Here is a 22,029-nt window from a genome sequence, read left to right as displayed (position 1 = left end):
TGTATAGTAGGCTCGGCTGTGAAAATATTAATAAGCTTGTGTCACCAGCCCAAACTTCTCCCCTGTCTCCAGACACACATACACACCTGCCTAATCAACAGCTCCACTGGGCTGTTTAATGGACACCTTGAACAGAATTATCCACAGTGGAACTGATTCTCTCTCCCCGCCTCTACCTGCTCTACCTGCACTCTCCCTCAGTAGATAAAAGCTCTATCCTTCCAGCTGCTCAATCCCCAAAACCTTAGAGCCATCCTTGATGCCTCCTTTTACTTTTTTCATGCTTCACATACAATCCTTTAACAATTCTTACAGTTCTAGCTCTAAAATATATCCACAGGATCCACCACTAGCCCCTGGTTCAAACCATCCCTTCTCACCTGGCTCTCACGGAATTCATTAAACTAGTCTCTGTTTCTGCCCTTGTCTCCATTCAGTTGATTCTCCATACAGAACCAGAAAGATCCTTTTAACTAATCAGGTGGTTCAGACCAGAAATGTGGGGTCATTCACTGGCTTCTCTCCCTCTTCCACCCTCTCCACAGTCAACTGGTCGATCAGCATTCCATCCCACCTCCTGAACACCCTCTGTATCTATCTGCCCACTTCCCTACTTCTTCCCTGCCACCATCCCCCATCTCTGGGAACTCTCTAACAGTCTCTTGACTGGTCTCTGTGCCTCCAATATTGCCCGGCTCCAAACGATTCTCCACATAATGTTCAAAGTGATTTTCCTGAAACATGAATCTGGCCATGTCACTGCTGTTTAATATTCTTCAACAGCTTCTCAATGACCTTCAGAATGCACAGCTTAGAAGTCCTTCAAAATTTGGTCCCTGGTATTTTTTCAGCCTCCTCACTTAACATTTCATCCAGGGTACATCTGTATCCCTCCCCCAAATTCCCACTCAAATTTCTATCTTTGTGAGCAGTAGACAAGATTTAAAAACTAACATTCTAGTATTTTATAGTTTCACATTTTCATTTAGATCATTAATCATTTCAATATAAGCAATAAAGTTGGAATCTACCTTATTTTTTTTCTAGATGGCCACCCCCCTTATCCGAAACTATTCATCAAATCTATTTTTTCTTTGTTGATACACTTTTGTTAACCTCCAAATTTAGACTCATTATTATTATATATAGAAAATATTTACTTGGAATTTCTTCACCAATCCTCCTAAATCTCTCTTTAGGATTGTTATTTATTTATTTTCTACTAAAGTATTTCTATAGTAATTCCTTCAGGTCTGACAGACTGATTCACTGCTAAAGTATTTCTACAGACATTCCTTCAAGTGAAGATGTGTTTGTGGTCAACTGGTTTTGTTAGTCTGAAAAAGGTATTTCACCTTCATTTTTGAAAGAGAGCATCTCTGAGTACATGATTCTATGTAAATAGTTAATTTCTTTCACTACCAATTTAAAAATATTATGTTTTGAGCTTCCATGGCCAATTTAATTGTTTTTCCTTTGCAGATGTTCACTCTTTTTCCCCTGTGGCTGATTCTAAGATCTCTTTTCTATGGTGTTCTGTGGTTTTGGCCAGTTGATCTAGGTGTGGATTTCATTTTATTTATTCCTTGGATATATTGTGTATCCTTTATCTATGGATTCTTATCTTTCATCTGTGCTGGAAAATCATAGCTGTTACTTTTTCATATATCTTATACTCTGTCATTAATAATCTTAATGTCTGAAATCTTTGGGACCTGGTGTAAATTTGTTGTTTATTGTAAATTTTTGTGCAGTTCTGATTAATAGATCATACTTTATTGACCTTAAATGGGGGGAATCTTGCAAATCCAAATTTGAGAGACTTTCCTTCAGAGTATTTCTACTCGATTCTGCTGAGAATCAGAAGGCATTTACTAACCTAGAACCATTTTGCCCCCCTTCAAGAATCCAGGCTTAATACATAGGAGATTGAGGTTCACCATGACCCAAGGTTTAATGTCCCAATTGGTTAAAAACTTGATATAAGCACGGGCCCAAAGGAGAACTTCAACTTCTCATGCTTGTACTGCTTCCTGCTGTGGCCTCACTCAACTTGGGGGGATGGGGTGGATCTGGGGGAGTCCTTGGATACCTTTTTTTTTTTCTTTTTTTTTAACATATCATAAGCCCAGCAATGAATCAAGTCTGGTACATCAACGGCTAATTTGTTTATTCATTCATTCAACAAATATCTGTTCATCACCAACTATATGCTTGGCACTGTTTAAAACACCAGAGGTACTACAGTGAGTATAACAGAAAAATTCCTCTTCTCATGAGTACACCTTCTCATTGGAAAGGCAGACAATAAACAAAATAAGTAAAATATATAGTACTCTAGATGGTGATAAGAAGTATGGATGTGGGGTGTGGGTGGAGAGGATGTAATTTTAATGGGATGGTGAGGAAGGTCTCACTGGGAAGATCATATCTCAGTGAAGACCAGAAGCACGTGAGGGAGCTCTCTGAGGGATGAACACTTGAGGAAGACAGAAAAGCAACTGTAAAGGCCTGGAAATGGGAACCCGCCTGAGGTGTCTGAGGAACAGCAAGGCAACCAGCATGGCTGGAGCAGAGCTCCAAGAGCTACTGCAGAGCTTTGCGGGCCACTGTAAAGACTATGGCTTCACTGAGTGCAGTGGAAGTCACTGGAGGGCTGTCATTGGGAGTGAAGTGACCCTGAACAGATATGCTCTGATGGCTATGATAAGAGACTGGCAGGAGGGAAAGAATGGGAGCAAGACTGGAAATAGGGTTTCCTGGCCTGTACCCCAAGGCCACCTCTGTACAAATAAAGAAAAAAATTCCATTAACTCAGCAATTATTTGGAATTGTCAATTATGAACAGAGTATTGTCAAATTATTTTAATCAAATATTTAATAAGGCATACAACCAATAAAATCATGGAAAAGAAACTGTGGAGTCCAAGTGCTAAAAAGCTTCTAAACATTAATATGTTCTTTTTTCTAATTAGAAAAAGACAGAGAGATGGGGGGAGCTAAGAAGCTGGGGAAGAGAAAACAATGAAAATCTGAGTTTTATGTATTCATTACAAGTAGTGATTCTTGTGGAAATTTTGTTAAAGAGCTGCTAGGAAATTAAAAAGTATAAAATGTAAAACATTATGCAACTTAAAATGCAAATAAATGAAGTTGAGGCATTAATTACTTTGAATCCACCAAAAGGTTGAAATGATAAAAACTCAGTTAAAATTAATTTTTAAAAATTAAACATACACACATATAAAAATTGCTTGGGAGCTATTCTACTCAACTTTGCTGTTTCACAAACGGAATGTCTGCTGCAAATAGAGACTCTGACAGAGTTGATGGCACGTAAGTGAGAAGAGGGCGGAGCTGGAGCTGTGCACCTGCACCCTTTCTGCAACCTCTACTGATGCAGATGCGGCTGTGAACAGTTCAGCTCTGAGAGCTGCGGTCACTAAGTTTCTACAGAAAACCAATCCTTAAGGATCATTTTCTTATTTGAAAATGTGAATTCAGGGTAACTTTTGAGAAGAATGTTTTAAAAGCAGATTCTGTCTAAAGCTATTATTTAAATTTTTTCCAAAGAAAAAATAAAGACTATCCTCGGCAGACCAAAGAACAGTTCAGATGTTTCACTCACCGTAGAATCCATCTGATTATATCTGGCAATATCTTTATGCAGCGTCCGTAGCATAATCATAGCCACCATTCCAGACAAGAAGAGGACAATGACCAAGGAATTCATGATGCTGCAGAAATAATCATGTTAGGATTAATCTACAGCTTAATCTTTGGAACAGCAAAACTCTTTAAAAACTATTTATTCAGTAACATTAAAACAGCATTAATCAAATTAAAAACTTGACCTAAAATCCAACAAATTCAATGAACTGTGTTCTGCTGCACGGCCTTCTAGTGGATACATAACTGTATGTACTTATCATCATATAATTTTGTGGTCTGTTGAGAACTAGAATTTTTTTTCTCCACGGTCAACATTAATAACTACTGTGCCCAAATGAGGGCAACATAAGCTGCAAGGATCAACAATGGACTGGTCTGTACCCTCAAGAAATCTACTGAAAAAGTTACTCAGTAAATTAATGAGTATCAAAAAAGATTAGTCAGTAAAGTAGGAAAAGGAGAGTGATGGCACCATGAACAGCTCTCTAGATAAAAGTTTTGAGTCATGCTTAGAGAATAATAATAAACAGTTGTAACAGCCGCAGCGGCTTGTCTACTGAGCCCTCTTCCGTGCCTGGTAAGGTGCTCAAATGCTCTGTTTCATTACCTTCTTCAATCCTCAGAATAGTCCCATGAGACAGGTTATTTCTAGATAAAGAAATGTACTCTGAGAAACTGGGTGATCTAGCCTGACTTACAACCAGTGACTGAAAGCCAGGACTGAATCCAAGTCTATCTAATTCAAAAGCCCAGCGTTCTGAATAACTGGAGAATCAGAGTGAATGGGATGTCCAAAGGGACAGAGAATAAAATAAGGACAGAGCATAAAGAAGATTAATTCTATACTCTTACCTAAACCACTGAATGTGGGTATGAGGCATAGATTCCAGAATGTAGTCCCATCTAGATGCCCATCTGATATTCTTATCTTCCTAGAGGGATTTAAAAACACACACACACACTCTTTAAATAAGAATTTGCCAATGAAGTGTATTAGGAATCCAAAAATTTCCATTCACAGCTTAACATTCCAGTCAATAGATACAATTCCTCATTATCATAACTTGGGTTAGTCATGAGACTTATGGACCTAGATTTACTCAAGTCTCAGGAAAATTAGGATAAAATTAAGCAGTAAATAAAAAATAAGAGTTCCTAAAAGTATCTAGTTACTTGTGTTTTTTTTTAAAGTCTTACTTTAAATCTTAATTAGCAAAGGCTTATTTTAAATGTCAAGATTTAGAGCTTTAGAGTATTTAATTATTTTCAGAAAATTGAGTGGAATAGCTTATTCTTTATTCTCTTTGATGCTATCTATCTATACCTATGAGACATCTAACCAGACCAGAGTCATAACCTAGGTACCTGAGCATCTGGCAGGTGTCACCCACACTGAGCTCTTAATACCTAGAAAGAAATATGTACAATTTACTGCACCAGGCTTGCAAAATTACACACTATTTAGGGACAGTAAACGTCACAACTATATTGGATTGCCAAGATAGTTTATTAAAAATAGAGATGGAATATTGCCCAAGATTCTCATAAAATGAACTTTTACTTTCCTCCTAAGAAAACACTCCCTTGAATTACCTAAGAACCTATATAGATTATCTACCATCAGGAAACTCTCCATTTAAGCTTACACCCAAATCCTGATTTTAAAAATGGTGTTGTTTGCCCAAATGCTTGTTGCACATCTTAGACACTTTCATACCACCCTTCATGCCTAATTTCTACCTTTTGCCTTGTTTGTATCTCCTATGGCTTAACACTTTTAATCAGGCTCAGTTCTCCAATTCCCCATACTTCTTATTTAAACGAAGACTTAGTTTCGAGGGCAATTATGTTGCCTGGTGCACTGACAAACTATTCCAAAAATTAACTCATTAAAAGCTTATCTATTTGACAAGCTAATCATATTTTTAATTAGTTTAGGTAATATGAATGTAAAATCAATTTCTGAGTTATACTAAAGATAAAAATCACACTCACCTGGAAGCTAACAGAATAAGTATAGGCAATTCTGATCTCCCCAGAAGCCTTGTTACTTATATCCATGGGGGGTCCAGAGCAGTCTGTTTTATCTATATGGGTGTGCTTGAAGCTGTGGGAAGAAACATTTTGGCAAGATGCTGATAAAATAGTTTTTTTAAATGGAGTAAAGGTTAGAGATTTTGTACGTATTTCACAATGCTGCTGATAGTCAAAAGTGATTCATATCACACTGAATAGTACAAATATTTACTTCATATAAATAAATGGCTTAGTTATAAGTTTACACAATTGTTACTCAAAGTAAGAACCAAACTTTGGAAAACATTACTTGAAGAGCATTAAATAATCTTTAAAGAAATCAAAACAAACACTGAAGGAGTTTAAATTAACTGCCATCCTGTTATGGCATGCATTGCTTTACCACTAGTGGCACAAGAAAATGGCTATATCAGTTGGGTGGGGGAGTGGGGAGTCATGGAAAGAAAAGAATACTCAATCAAAGAAGCATCTCACAAATAACTGAAGAGTACTTTCACACTAAAAAAGCTGACAATGTGAAGAGATGTCCTTTCAATGACTTATCACATACTGGCATCTAACACTGCATGGAGACTTTCGAAATGACACACTAATCAGCTCATTTGGGCCTCTGAAAGCCACAAATATCTGAGGTAATGCTTTTCCACTGTAAAAGGGAACATGGTCCTAACCACTTATGCTCTCCATTCCAAGCTGACATAGAAAAGCTGTCAGAAACTGACTGAAAAACAAAACAAAAAGGCACCCTGGCTACTTACCATGACAGGAAAATAAATATTTGTATGGTTTCTCTGGGCAACCCATAACTCAATAACAAACCATGCTAAAGGAAGTTTTAGTAAAATCAATTAAAACACCAAATTATATGCCAGAATACTGATTAAGGAAAAAGTTATTGGTCCCAAAATATTTATTCTTTGGGTCTAAATTTCACTTACAGTTATTTATTTTTATCTATTGTATAATTACCTTTTTGGTTCAAGTTTAGCAGCCACTAATCTTGCTCCCATGGATCCAGTTTCAACAACATGGTAGTATATTTTGATGTCAACATGGTTAAAGATGTAAAATGTATCTCTTTCATGGAATTCTGACTGTGGAGCAGAACTTAAAGTTAGTGGTAGAAAACTGGCTATAAAAGTGTCGAAATATAAAATTTTAAAATAAGCCAAAACAAGTAAGAAAATTTGAACTTGGACAGAATTTTAATCCTTCCCCATAAAAATGTGTAAGTTTTTAAGTTTAAACTTTTTTTTTTTTTAATTGTAGTTGTTTTTTTTTTTTTGCGGTACGCGGGCCTCTCACTGTTGTGGCCTCTCCCGTTGCGGAGCACAGGAGCACAGACTCAGCGGCCATGGCTCACGGGTCTAGCAGCTCTGCAGCATGTGGGATCTTCCCGGACCGGGGCATGAACCCGTGTCCCCTGCATCGACAGGCGGACTATCAACCACTGCGCCACCAGGGAAGTCCTGAAGTATAGTTTTTAATAGAAGTACAATGTTGTGCTAGTTCCTGGCGTACAGCAAAGTGATTCAGTTATATATATATTCTTTTCCACTGTAGGTTATTACAAGATATTAAATATAGTTCCCTGTGCTATACAGTACAACCTTGTTTATTATATTTTATTTATAGTAGTTTGTATCAACTAATCCAAAACTCCTAATTTATCCTCCCCCCTCTTCCCCTTTGGTAACCATAAGTTTGTTTTCTATGGCTGTGAATCTGTTTCTATTTTGTAAATAAGTTCATTTGTATCATTTTTTTAGATCCCACATATAAGTGATATCATATATTTGTCTTTCTCTGTCTGATGCACTTCACTTAGTATGATAATCTCTAGGTCCAACCATGTTGCTGCAAGAGGTATTATCTCATTCCTTTCTATGGCTGAGTAATATTCCATTGTGTGTGTGTATATACCACATCTTCTTTATCCACTCATCTGCTAATGGACATTTAGGTTGCTTCCATGTCTTGGCTATTATAAATAGTGCTGCTATGAATACTGGGGTGCACGGATCTTTTTGAATTAGTGTTTTTATCTTTTCCGGATACATGCCCAGGAGTGGGATTGCTGGATCATATGGTAACTCTTAAGTTTCTTAAGGAACTTCCATACTGTCTTCCATAGTGGCTGCACCAACTTACATTCCCAGCAACAGTGTAGGAGGGTTCTCTTTTCTCCACACCCTCTCCAGCATTTATTATTTGTAGACTTTTTGATGATGGCCATTCTGACCGTTATGAAGTGATACCTCATTGTAGTATTTTGATTCTCATTTCTCTAATAACCAGTGATGTTAAACATCTTTTCACATGCCTACTAGCCATCTGTATGTCTTCTGTGGAGAAATGTCTGTTTACGTCTTCGGGCCATTTTTTTGATTGGTTTGTTTTTTGTTGTTGTTGAGTTGTATGAGCTGTTCGTATATTTTGGAAATTAAGCCCTTGTCAGCTGCATCATTTTCTCCCAATCTGTAGACTGTCTTTTCATTTTGCTTATGGATTCCTTTGCTGTGCAAAAGCTTGTAAGTTTGATTAGGTCCCATTTGTTTATTTTTGCTTTTATTTCTATTGCCTCGGAAGACTGACCTAAGAAAACATTACTACATGAGAAAACATGTCAGAAAATGTTTTGCCTATGTTCTTGTCTAGGAGTTTTATGGTGTCACGTCTTATAAAGTCTTTAAGCCACTTTGAGTTTATTTTTGTGTATGGTGTGAGGGAGAGTTCTAAGTTCACTGATTTACATGTGGCTGTCCAGCTTTCCCAGCACCACTTGCTAAAGAGATTGTCTTTTCTCCATTGCATATTCCTGCCTCTTGGTTGAATATTAATTGACCATAGTTGTGTGTGGGTTTATTTCTAGGCTCTCTATTCTGTTCCACTGATTCATATGTCTGTTTTTCTGCCAATACCATGCTGTTTGGATTTTTGTAGCTTTGTAGTATTGTCTGAAATCTGGGAGAGTTATGCCTCCATAAGCTTAAACTCTTTATAAGCCGAAACTAACTGGCAGAGGTACAAATTACACTTCTTTAAAGTTTTAATTTTTACATAAAACTTTAAAAGTACCTGACAAGACATCTCTTATTGTCTAGCTTTTCCCTTAGAAAATAAAACAAATAAAATTTTAAATATTATATGTTATGAGCATGCTAAATGTTACACATTTTAACACTTTTCCTCCATGGAAGTTTAAAACTTCAGAATAAACCAATAACCTAAATTATTCAAGAGTCCTTGGTCAACTCTCACAAAAGCATTAACCAAATAACCAGTTTCATGATCGAGCTCATGCTAACTTCTACTACCAGGTCATATTCATTAAGAGATTAAATCAGGTTGACTTCATTATACAAAATGTAATATATATCCCCAATAATTTTGATTACTTTCTAAATTAATGTCTTCACTTTATTATTTTATTTTTTAAATTGTAAAAGAATGGCCTCAAAGATTGATACCTTTTAAAACAGGTATAATATCAAACTTTTACAATACAATATTCTATGGACTTAAATTTGCAATACAAATTTCATGGACTTATTATGATGTCTTTTTGGCAGTCTACCGTGAACTTTTTTTTAATATGTAAGATTTATGAATTTAACTTTTAACAGAGTCAGAACATACAAAGTCCTAGCCCATAGCATAGTGTTTAGCATATAAGAGACACTGCCAGTAAATGTTAAACTGAATCTGAATTATTTTAGTTCTAGAGTTATAAATTGTTGATCTGGCTTAAATTTAAAGACTAGGTATGGGAATTCCCTGGTGGTCCAGTGGTTAGGACTCAGCACTTTCACTGCAGCAGCCCGGGTTAGCCCTGGTCGGGGAGCTAAGATTCTGCAACCTGCACGTCACAGCCAAAAAAATAAAACAAGGACAGAGTAGTTGTCCTTCAGAACATCTGAACTGCACTCATTCAATGAATATAACAATTTTTGTCCAGATAAAGATTGACTCCTTCTACCAAAAAGCCATATTTTAAAAAATAGCATAGAGTTAGTTTATCACAAACTTACGTTAATAACACAGGCATCTTTTGCATGGCCTTTATCTGTAATGTAACAGCCAATAGGAAATCCAGGATTACAGAACCTCTGACCATCTTCAACATCATAACACCATGTTACCGGCATATTATCCACAATCCTATGCACAGAAATAAAAGTCAAGTTAGAAACCACCAAACATGACTAAGAATTACTTCCCAAATCTGTGTCAACACTTTGTAAAATTTAAATGTCTAAAAATGCCTTAAGGTATCAAAACTACAAAGAATTTTGATAAAATGTGGTACTTCATAAGTAATAGTATTGTGCCAATATCTGACGCACTGTAGTGGGAAAATAAAAATCTCTATACCTTCTTTGAAAGGGAGTAAATAAATTAATTTACTGTGATCGCTAATATAACAATACCATTATCTAGACACCTAAGTATAACTTACCCTCAGCGAACACTCAAAAGCTCTAAATAGGTGCAAAGCAATATATTTAGTTCCTTGGGAACAGTTTATGGAATAGTATAGAAACAAACGTCTTTTATTACTCAGGTAGTTCAGTAAAAAGGAGAAGAATATAACTGCAAGATATAGGGAAATATTCAACTTAAGGGCCACGTGAAAAAGTGAAAATAATAGTATCATCTATTAAAACCGTGTAAATCCAACCTATGTCTAAAAAAAATACTGCTATAAAGTTAGAGAAATAAATCTTTCAAGTTCTATAGTGAAAAAACTTTTTTAAAAAAAAGGATAAAAGTAAAGAGTAAAATTTTGTAGTCCTTTATAATTACATTAAAGTGTGAGCATGGGGTCTCCTATGCCCAAAACGCATCACAGGATACAAATTTTAAAAATTACTAAAAATATACTAGCTGTATTACAGTCATAAGACAACACTCCAGGGCATGTTTTATTTGTGAATTAATGTACGCCTTAGGAAGTAAAATTATGATTCGATATTCACCCAGGGTGTACGTTAATGACCTAATAAAACATGTCTCGTCACACTTAAATGCTATTTAATAGTACCCAGTACACTAAATTTTAGAATCACCTACACTATTAAGTTTATTATTATTATAGCCAGCAGGCTAGTAGTTCCCATGAAAATACTAAAATATCAGAAGCATGAAAACCATGTTATATAATATAAATAATTCAGATTTTTTGGAGGCCTCAAGAATCAGTTAATTGCTTTAATTTTTTAGATAGACAATGAAGTTCAGTCAATGAATATATACTAGCAATATATTAATTTTAATATCTTTACACTATCATATCAGAGACAGTACTACATAAAATTATAGTGCTAGTTACAAAATGAGAATTAAGGGGCAATTTAGGGTTTTTTTAAAGGTGAACATCCTAAATTTATCATTTATATAATGCCTTGACATAACCTTTGCCTCGCTGGAAACAAAAAAAAAAAACCCAACAAACCCTTGGAAATAAATGTAAGAAAACTTAAAGAATATAATTTTCAATTACTGCCTTGCTAAGTTGGGAAGTAGTAGCTATTGAAATTCATAACACCAAAAATATTTTAAAATTCTATTTTCAATCTGATATAGTGAAAAAGAGTATAAGAAGAGGACTCAAAAGGTTAAAGGTTGAATGACTGGCCCCAATTTTTTACCATTAAGGACTGCCTTCCATTATTTCCCTCTACCCTCATGGGCTCCATCTGAAACATTTCTGGCAGTCAAGCTTCATTTATTAATAACTCAATTTTCCCAATAAATTAATTTCTAGAGTTTCTGATGAGAATGGAATAACCCATGTTGCCACAATACACTCAAAAAAATTAAAAAAAGTGCAGCCAAAAGCAAAGAAACTTGGTATTTAGGTTACTCTACATAGTTTTTAAAATTTATTTATTTTTATTTTTTTTACATAGTTTTAACATAAGTTAATTTACACTATCTAACTGGGGTTTTGAATTTTTGAAAATAGCACATCATTCCCCTTTGCCAGCCTACTGGGATCCAAGATTGGCACTCACTAGACTAAAATATCTTCAAAGACCCCTCTCTGTCCAATAAGCCAGAGTCTGGTGGTTTTATGGTACTAAAAAAATTTAAGTACTTTGATAACTAGTTAAATAAATTACACTTTTATAAATAAAATGTCACAAAGACGTGGAAACTTAGGCAAAAAGTATAATCACAAAACTTGTAGAGTAGAGGGAATTCAAGTGTCTGCTGCTGGTATCAAAACATTAGTCAGGGGACTTCCCTGGTGGTGCAATGGTTAAGAATCTGCCTGTCAATGCAGGGGACACAGGTTCGAGCCCTGGTCCGGGAAGATCCCACACGCCGCGGAGCAACTAAGCCCATGAGCCACAATTACTGAAGCCCATGTACCTAGAGTCCATGCTCAGCAACAAGAAAGAAGCCACTGCAATGGGAAGCCTGCACACTGCAGCGAAGGGTAGCTCCTGCTTGCCGCAACTAGAGAAAGCCTGTGTGCAGCAATGAAGACCCAAAGCAGCCAAAAATCAATACGCAAATAAATTTATATAAAAAAATCAGTCAGTCTCAAGAATCAAGAAGTAGCTTAACATTATTGACAGAGTAAGCCAAGAAGATCCTCAAATTACATTCTAAAGTCCCAAATAAGAATTAAAAGTATTCATCAATTTAGATATAAAAATTAACTACTGTTAATTAACTGACTGTTCTCTATAATGAGAACAATGAGTTGGTGCACTAACTAATAATCAGTCATTTTACTCGTTCAGAAAGTAGTGTGGTTAAAGTGCTATGGGGGAAGAACTACAGTTCGTTCATGTGATGGAATGGTATACAATTACAAAAAGAATGAAGTAGATATAGATCTATAGATGTGCTTTACATGGAAAAATGCCCATATTTTCTTAAACAAAGTGATCAATTTCAGAATAATGTGTACAATAATTCCATTGTTATTTTAAAAGGTACATACTCTTTTTTTTTTTTGCGGTATGCGGGCCTCTCACTGTTGTGGCCTCTCCCGTTGCGGAGCACAGGCTCCAGACGCACAGGCTCAGCGGCCATGGCCCACGGGCCCAGCCGCTCGGCGGCATGTGGGATCTTCCCGGACCGGGGCACGAACCCGTGTCCCCTGCATCGGCAGGTGGACTCTCAACCACTGCGCCACCAGGGAAGCCCGGTACATACTTTTTTACATACCTACATGTGCATAGAAATCTGGAAACAGGGCTTCCCTGGTGGCGCAGTGGTTAAGAATCTGCATGCCAATGCAAGGGACATGGGTTCGAGCCCTGGCCTGGGAAGATCCCACATGCTGCAGAGCAACTAAGCCCGTGTGCTACAACTACTGAGCCTGAGCTCTAGAGCCCTCAAGCCACAACTACTGAGCCCACATGCCACAACTACTGAAGCCTGCGCGCCTAGAGCCTGTGCTTCACAACGAGAAGCCACGACAATGAGAAGCCTGCGCACCGCAACGAAGAGTAGCCCCCAATCACCACAAGTAAAGAAAGCTTGTGCACAGCAACAAACCAACACAGCCAAAAATAAATAAATAAATTTATATTAAAAAAAAATCTGGAAACATACAGGAGAAATAATAGTGCTACCTCTGGGGAGCAGGATTAAAGAAGTTGAGGGTAGTAGAAAACACTTTGTATAATCTTTCATATTTCTAAGGGTTCCTGCTATTTTATCTCTGTCAACTCTGCTATCTATGCTTAAAGTCAAATTACATAGTAAAAATGTCTGAAGTTAGCCAAGGACAGAAATATACTCAACTAATGGTTCACATAAATGCATCAATATGAATCAAATATTTTCTAAATGTGTAATGAACTGATTTAAGGACTAAAGCCCATTGCCTAGAATTACCAGACTGTATATCTGTGATATGGCTTAGATTTTTTGTTAATGGATTCAGACCTGAAATCATAAACTTTTCTGATTCAACTACAAAAATCACTATCCACCAGCATTGTTCCAGTTTATTTTTTTAGGCAGAATTGTTTAAGTTTGCACCTATTTTAAATTATTCTTCTTGTTATTAAGCATCTTGGGATCAAAACAGCACCTATGTTAATTGCATCATAAATAAGTTAAAAATATTTCTAAGTACTTTATTGTCAGGAATCTACTGAAGAAGAGGTGCTTCTATTATCTTTAAGAGGAAGACTCTGAACAGGATTCTAAGAACAGAGGGTAGAAGAGAAAGCTAAAAATCACCCATAGTGGGCTTCCCTGGTGGCGCAGTGGTTGAGAATCTGCCTGCTAATGCAGGGGACACGGGTTCGAGCCCTGGTCTGGGAGGATCCCACATGCCGCGGAGTAACTAGGCCCGTGAGCCACAACTACTGAGCCTGCACGTCTGGAGCCTGTGCTCCGCAACAAAAGAGGCCGCGATAGTGAAAGGCCCGTGCACCGCGATGAAGAGCGGCCCCTGCTTGCTACAACTAGAGAAGGCCCTCGCACAGAAACGAAGACGTAACACAGCAAAAATAAATAAATAAAAATCACCCGTAGTGACCTAAAGAGTCATTCAGTCAACAAATGGACAGCTGTCAGAGTAAATGGAGGTAGAAGGGGTGAAAATGAGCCTTAAGGCTCATAAGGACTGAGCCTTAAATATGATTTTGAAGGCTGGAAAGAACAATTTTAAGCAAAGAGAAAACACCAAGGGAAACTTTTCAATTACTGATGAATGAGAAATGTATCCTGAGTTACATTAACTCAGCAATTAAGTAGTATTCTCACAGTAGCTTACAGGAAAAAAGCTCTTGGCTTACCAGAAACCAAAGAAATGAAGACATGGAGGAGACTTTCAAGTTCCTGTTAGCACTGAGGGTCAGATGAGAAAGAAGCTGACGCAAGTGTAACAGGTACATTTCCTTCCTTCTAACAGAGCCCTGCTATGGGAGACTCATTTCTATGTGGTTCAGTTGTATTTTACCCAGGTCTAGCCAATCAGAGTGAATCACCCTAATCACAGACTCGTTCATGAATGGGCATGTGACCCAGGGTTGCCCCTCTCTAGGACTTTTTTGTTCTACGTGTACGGAGGGGAGGATGGGGAGAAATCAAGGAGGCAAGAGGGAATGAGAGGTTCCAACAATCCTACTGAGCCACAGGATCTGGTCATGTCCAAACTGAAATCAATGGTTCTCACCTCCCTGAGTGAGGGCAAACGGGTCTGAGATAGTGACAGGACAAACATTCAAGAGGAAGTCTACAAAGATAGTCTTCCTGTTCACCACCTCCAGCACCTTACACTTTTTGGAAGAGGCAAAACATATGTAAACCATGACCACCAGAGAATACAGGCATTTGTTGACAAAATTATCTGGAAGAATAACAATTGGTTATATTTAAAAAGTTGGGTTTTCGAGACCCTTTTTTAATACTGTTTGAATATTGTATAGTAAGTAAATACTCCTGGGGAAGCAAAAAAAATTTTTTTAATGCTTTTTGATTATGATGCAAACTGGTAAAAACATTGTTAATGTTACGTCATGTTTATAAAATAAAAAACAGATTACACAAATTACAAGTATTTTTATTGGAAGTAGATGCTATTTCTCAAATATCAAATGAAAGTTAAATTTTGTTTTCCTATGGTCTTTTTCACAGCCTGCAAGTATAAAATAACAGTATTTTTCTAGAAGACTGATCCAGGTCCTTTCCCAAAGCATAAATATGCTCCTTTTCACTATGTATGAATAAAAGAAGTGCTCTAGGAAACAGGTCTGTGTACCTAAACAAGTACCAGATATTACAATAATCTAAGCGCAGAAAATGATGATACTTTTAAGCTGTCAACCTTAGTAATCCTCTGGCAAATAAAAGTCACTACTTCATATTACTAATAACAAAAAAAGGAAATAAATTTATTTGCTATTTTTATAGAATCAATGAAGCATTTACACATTCAATGAAACAGAGGTTTCTTCTTGAAAAGGAAAAAGCCCAAAATCCCAAATCTCCACGTCTTACCAGTGATGTTGATAATTCAGTAACATGCTTTTTTTCAAGAATTCTAACTTTTGTTTGTCTTCAGCTTTCTCTGTATGGTATGTTTTTGTACAAACAAGCTTACAGGTCTCCTCCTTATTAAATGTAAACTGTATTAAAATAAAGTGGAAAGCAAATTAAGAAAAAATATCCAGGTCCTTCATGCCTGTAACATAAATAGAGTAAAAGCACTGGTTTCCTTAAATTACTTAAGTGCATTAATATTGATAATAAACATATAGAAATTCCCCACAGATCAAGCAGATTTAAATTTCAATCTTATTTTGTTTCTCTAAAACACTAAGTCATCAATTTTTCTTTTAATAAGTAACAGTTTTTATTTTTATTTTTGATAATTTCAACCAACCCATCTCTTAAATATAAGTGAGTCCCAGGAGGGGAAAATACCCACACGTAGAACAAAACAACATCAGTATCTCCACAATAATGTCCCCTCATAATGTTTTGGAAATTATGGATTTGAAGGCTTTCTATTAATAAACAGGTAAGGTTTTATGTCTATGTATTATTCATTCAGTGGATATTTGTTAAGTGTCTTCTATGCACCAGGTGATGGAGGTTCAGCAGTGAACAACACAGACTGTGATGACACAAGAAAAAGTTAAATCTGGATGTCTAGAATCAGAATAAATGTGATTCTTTTTACTCACATTTGAAAAGATTGTCAATTTTTAGGATGCTATGTAATAACAAAGTTGAAACAAAAATTGAAAATTTTTTAAACCAAAGTTTAAAAACTAAGGAGTCCTCCAATTCTGGAGTCTAGGACTTATTTCATGAGCATGAAAACACACACATTATATTATTCACAACATATTATATAATGTAGGTTTACTTTACCAGGGCCTATTTATGTCTTAATTTAAAAAATCCATTTCCTAGTTTTCTTAAGGCTATAATTTATTAAACTAATTATATATACTCCATAATGTAACTATATATAGTCCAATACATCTTTTAATAAATTCAAACTTTATTACAGGGAGTAAAAAAAAACCCCAACTTGCATATGTTTCACTTCAGAGTAGTCCATTCTTTTATACATTATTTATTAAAATCCCTAAACCAGTTACTGTACATCATCTGACAAACCAATGTTTCAAGTGTAGTTCACTGCTGCCACCTGTCAGCCAATAGTTTCGTTCTCAAGGCGTTGCTATTTCTGTGAATACAGCAATATTTATGTAAATATTTAATAGTTTAAATCTTATATGAACCTTATAGGTTCCATCTAAAAGACCAGGAAATGAAAAAAACAAATGTATACATACTAAGGAATCAGAGGGATGTGTCAAACTTAAAGCAGAGAAAAGACATTATTAGTTACCACAAAAGTAGCAAATCTTACACCGCAGTCCAACGCTCACTGGGCTCAGGCAAGTCAACGGTGTGTTCAATTGTGAAGGAAAACAGCAACACTAAAGACGACACTTATCCATCATAATAAACGCTTATTACCTCATGTAACCCTCCTAACAGCCCTATGATGAAGTCTTCTTTGCTGACTCCTCCTCCATCTTCCTGACCCATTAATACCAACTGCCTCAAGGCCCAGTCCTTGGAATTCTTCTCTTCACTATTTTTACCCACTCCCTTGGGGAGTTGATCAATTCCTGGCTTCAAATACCAACTATACACTAATGATTCTCAAATACACGTATCTAGGCTGAACCCCTCCTCCAAACTGCAGACACGTATCTTCAACTGTTAACTCAACATCCCTACTTGTATGCCTACCAAACATCTCATGTCATGTCAAGACAAACTCTTCCCCATTCCCTCCAAACCTGCTCTTCCCCCAGACTTTCCTATCTTAGAAAACAGAAACTCCACACCCCACATCCCACCTCTCGGCAAACTGTTGGTCCCAACTTCAAAACACAGCCAGTTTCTGAGATGCTGACCGCTTCACAACTCCCACCCTTACCCCAATGATCTGAGTCACCATCAAGTCATGCATATTTTCATGACTGATAGTGAGAGACTCCTAACTTGCCTCCTGGCTTCTCACTCTCCCACGGTCCATTCTCTCTACAACAGTCCTGGTGATCCTGTTAAAATCTAACCCTACCCAAAACCCTTCAATGCTAACCATCTTGCCCAGATGTACAGGTCAAAGTCTTTACAATGGCCTATGAGTGGGCTACATGATGTGGTCCTATTACTCCTTTGCCCTCATTTCCCACTATTCTCTCTTGCTCACCTGCTTGAGTCGCACCAGTTTTTCTCTGTACCTTGAATACACTGGGCGAGCGACATCTCAGAACCTTTGCTTTTGCTGCATCCTTCACCACATCCTCCCCTCTCCCCACGAATCCACATGGCTCACTCCCTTACTTGCTTCAAGTGTTTTGCTCACCTCTCACGTAAGACTTTCTCTGGCCTATTTAAAATTGAAAATTCTCCATCCCCCATCCCTGATTTATCTTCAATAGTTCTTTCATCAGCAACTGACACACCATGTGTTTCAGTAGTTCGTTTTGTTTCCTTCTCCCCATCAGAATACAAGTCCACGAGGACAGAGACTTTTTTGGTTCACTGCTGTACCCCACAACTACCACAGTGCCAGGCACGTGAAAGACATTCAGCAGTTGTGTTAACTGACTGCATGAGTGAATATGAGTGGTTAGACTTGAGATTTTATGATCCTGTGATAGGTGGCTCCAGCTTCACATAATGCACACGATATCTTGCACAGTTTTTTTCCTGACCTCAACAAAAGTCATCGATAAAATGGCAAAGCAGATTTGGGGTTTTGTTTTGTTGCTGGTTGCTACCATTATTTTTACTGCAGATCTAAAAGAAGGCAAAATTCTTTGAAAAGAAAGGATAAAGAATCAATACTGAAATTAATGCTGAAAACTACGTCAATACATTTATGGTTGCCTTGGGGAAAAAAATCTGATATCTTGGTCCCATGTTTCTGTTAACCTATGCCTTGATCTTAAGAAATGCTTGCTCTGTCTCTTTAAGCTTGGGGCTTAAAGAACTTGTTTTAGCACAAATCTTGATCCTAAAAAATTCTAGAAAACTCCGGGAAAATGTTAGGTGCACATTCTTTCTCCATTTTAAAACACTCCTTCTGTTCTTCTATTTTACCTCAACTCCTAGGACAAAATTAAATCTGAAAAGCACTAGGCCTGGGCTTCCCTGGTGGCACAGTGGTTAAGAATCCGCCTGCCAATGCAGGGGACACGGGTTCGAGCCCTGGTCCGGGAAGATCCCACATGCCGCGGAACAACTAAGCCCGTTAGCTACAACTACTGAAGCCTGCATGCCTAGAGCCCATGCTCCACAACAAGAGAAGCCCACGCACCGCAAGGAAGAGCAGTTCCCGCTCACCTCAACTAGAGAAGGCCTGCGCACAGCAACAAAGATCCAACGCAGCCAAAAAAAAAAGCACTAGTCCTAAAAGAAGGGTCTTTTGCATAAGCAAGGCATAATCTTTACATAAAAATAAATGAACCCTGAGTAGAATCCTACTAAAGAAGTAATTTACCTTTAAAGTCTACACCAAAGGGACAAAACTTCTCTATGGATTTGCATATTTTGCTGTTTACTGTTGGAGGCTCCTGTTGTCCCTCAAGTTCACTGAAGGTGTTACTGATGCTCTTCCCGCCTTCCATCATTTCTTAAGATCAAGGCATAAATAAACAGAAAGATGGGACTGAGAGACCAAAGGAGTATTTTAAGGTAGTTATACAATTTAATAAATATGCTGAAAATCACCCTCTGCTATAAAAAGAATGCAACAATTTCCAAAGTAATCTTTTAAAATATCACATCAGGGAAATATTATACAATTAATATGCTTGCCCTACTCAATACCACCCATGTCCATATATTTTGAGTTCCTTCTTTCCCAGTGACTTCATCTCATTAGGTCTTCAAATCTGCTGTCTTTGAAAATTATATAAAAAAAAAAAACTCTGGCATCTTTACGGTAGAAAATCTCAAATTAAAACATTTTAAGAGGACATACTTACGGTTGAAAACTATGAACCTGTAGTGAATTAAAGGTGTACAATTATGTCTTCCCCCAGTGCTTCACGGTGTAGATATGGTGCTGGAGTAAGAGGGTTAATGGGACTAACTGAGGCTTTTTGGGGATTTGCTGGACAGATGCTCAACGTAGTAAGGGCCAAGGGAGACAGACGGTGGTGCTTAGTGAGAAAGCAGGCAAGGCAACTAATCATGGGGTCACAGAAGAGACGGGTGTGACACCAAGAGAGGGAGCTGTTAGGCTGGGGTCAGGTTACAGTCACTGAAATGAGTATGCCCACATGGACAGATGCCCACAGAGAGTTAAAGAAAAATGCACAGTCAGAATAATATTTTAAAACATAAACACACACATTTAATTCTGTTTATATATGCTTGTAAGTACATAGAAAATTTCAGGAAAGATTAACAAGAAACTGTGATGTGGAACAGGGCGGTGGGGGGAGAGAAACTTCCTTTTCTTTTTATAGTCTGTATCATTTAGTTTTGTATACGGTGATACATTATTATTACAAACTAGTTTAATTTTTCTAAAACAGAGAGATACATTATTCTTTGTGCAGCAGGAGAGCAGATATAAAATGAACAGGGGACTGTGAAATTCAGAAGGATAACAGGTTTAAAAGATAACAGATTTAAAAGGCAGAATAATTTTGGATGATGAAGTACATATATTGAAGAGAATATCTTATATTGTGCTTAGCTTGGTTCAACTGATGTCCTAAAAATGTATCAAAGATGTACCAAATATACTTCCACTGATCAAAACAGAAAGGTTAGCTTCCCCAAAACCCAGTGGGAAAGCTGAAGTAGTGCTTTATCTGCTAATACGGAAATTCTAGGGATTCTGTTCCCAAATGAAGTTAGTGGGACAACTCTTCGTAACTGAAAGCTGGGTTCCAGGTCCCTCTGTAAGGTGAGGCAGGGAGTCTGAGCACTTTTAGGCCACCACCTTATCATTTATTGATATAATACTGACTGTTGGAAATGTTCCTTTGAACAAACTTATTTATGACATATCGTGAGAAGGGGAGGGATACTTCTAAACTGTGACTTTAAGAAATTTTTCCTGGATGCGAAAGAGAAATGAATTCCTTCTTAGCTAAGTTATCACAAGCTTTTCTACAAGGTGGGGAGAAAAAAGAAAAAAGATGCAACTAAATAACTTTTATATAACACTGAATACAAACCTTATATGGTGACGGTTCAATTCTTTCCCCAAATAACACCTGACCTAGATTTTCAGATGGGCGTTTTCCTTCTGATGCTTGGCAAAAATCAAACCTGCAGGCAAGAATATTTAAGTTTTTAAGCATAAACGGAAGCAATGAGATATCAAACCCCTAGCCAACCTAGAGGACAGATTAGGTACTGATCACTCTAGTAGATGAATAAGAAATATATTCCTACTCCAAGTTCCATGTACCACATCTCCCCAACACAACAAAAAAAAAACACCTGAAAATTAGGCCTTAGAATGCTTTGATTTTTAAATAATACTTTTATTAAGATGTAAATTATAGAATTTAAAAACTTGACACATTATAATTTATTGTTGTTCATTTCAATGATAAAATTATTTACACCCTAGTCTTCAAGGGAACTTTGCATAACTCATCTCTTTTTGTTATCCTTCTAATTCAAACATTTACTTAATGCCATTTCAAGAAGATGTGTCAGCTACATGGGTTTCTGTCTCATCCCAATATACTGGCCAACATGAAAAGCTAGACCGGCACAGTGATGGCTACAGACTAGTTAGATCCCTAAGAGGAAGATGAATCTTGGGTGATAAAAAACTGGGGCTGGAAAGTCCCCGGATGAAGATTCTCCATCTACTGGATATAAGAGATTCACTGAGTTTTCCCAAGAATAGCCACAAAGATTTAAGGAGAGAGATTTGTTTATTTAACAAAACAAAAACTAGAAAAAGTATCCAAAGTTACATAAATTATGGTCCATTCATTCATGAAATTTGTATTCTCTTCTTACATGTTTAGGCACATGGATTCTTGTAGGATAGTCAAACTTTTTGTTTGACTAAAATAAACATATTTTCTTTCAGAACTCTTAGATACCAGAGAAATTTAGAAGCCAACTAAAATTTAGGAACATATTTTATACCCAATATGGAATATAGTGCTCAAATGAACAAAGGATATTTATGCAGCATTTTTTATAATATCAAAAAATGGAAATAATGAAATGCTCATAAATAGAGAATTAGTTAAACAAATCATACACAGACTCTATACGATCTCTACAAAGGGATAATAAACAGCTACTAAAAAGACTGAGGTAGCT

General features: G+C 36.9%; 1 protein-coding gene across 1 annotated transcript in view; it reads right to left on the bottom strand.

Moving 5' to 3' along the window:
• Nucleotides 1-22,029, bottom strand: part of TM9SF2 (transmembrane 9 superfamily member 2) — a 57,445-nt gene that overhangs the window by 20,962 nt on the left and 14,454 nt on the right. The window contains exons 3-9 of the mRNA XM_065895903.1: nt 20,916-21,009; nt 15,685-15,812; nt 9,741-9,870; nt 6,679-6,803; nt 5,668-5,779; nt 4,525-4,604; nt 3,629-3,737 (exon numbers count right to left, since the gene is read on the bottom strand). Of these exons, the coding sequence (XP_065751975.1) occupies nt 3,629-3,737; nt 4,525-4,604; nt 5,668-5,779; nt 6,679-6,803; nt 9,741-9,870; nt 15,685-15,812; nt 20,916-21,009 (778 nt within the window). The remainder of the gene's footprint in view (nt 1-3,628; nt 3,738-4,524; nt 4,605-5,667; nt 5,780-6,678; nt 6,804-9,740; nt 9,871-15,684; nt 15,813-20,915; nt 21,010-22,029) is intronic.

This window comes from Phocoena phocoena, chromosome 18 (assembly GCF_963924675.1).
Source record: "Phocoena phocoena chromosome 18, mPhoPho1.1, whole genome shotgun sequence".
Lineage (NCBI taxonomy): Eukaryota > Metazoa > Chordata > Mammalia > Artiodactyla > Phocoenidae > Phocoena > Phocoena phocoena.
The sequence above is the reverse complement of the archived record's forward strand: the minus strand, read 5'-3'. Positions and strand labels throughout refer to the sequence as shown.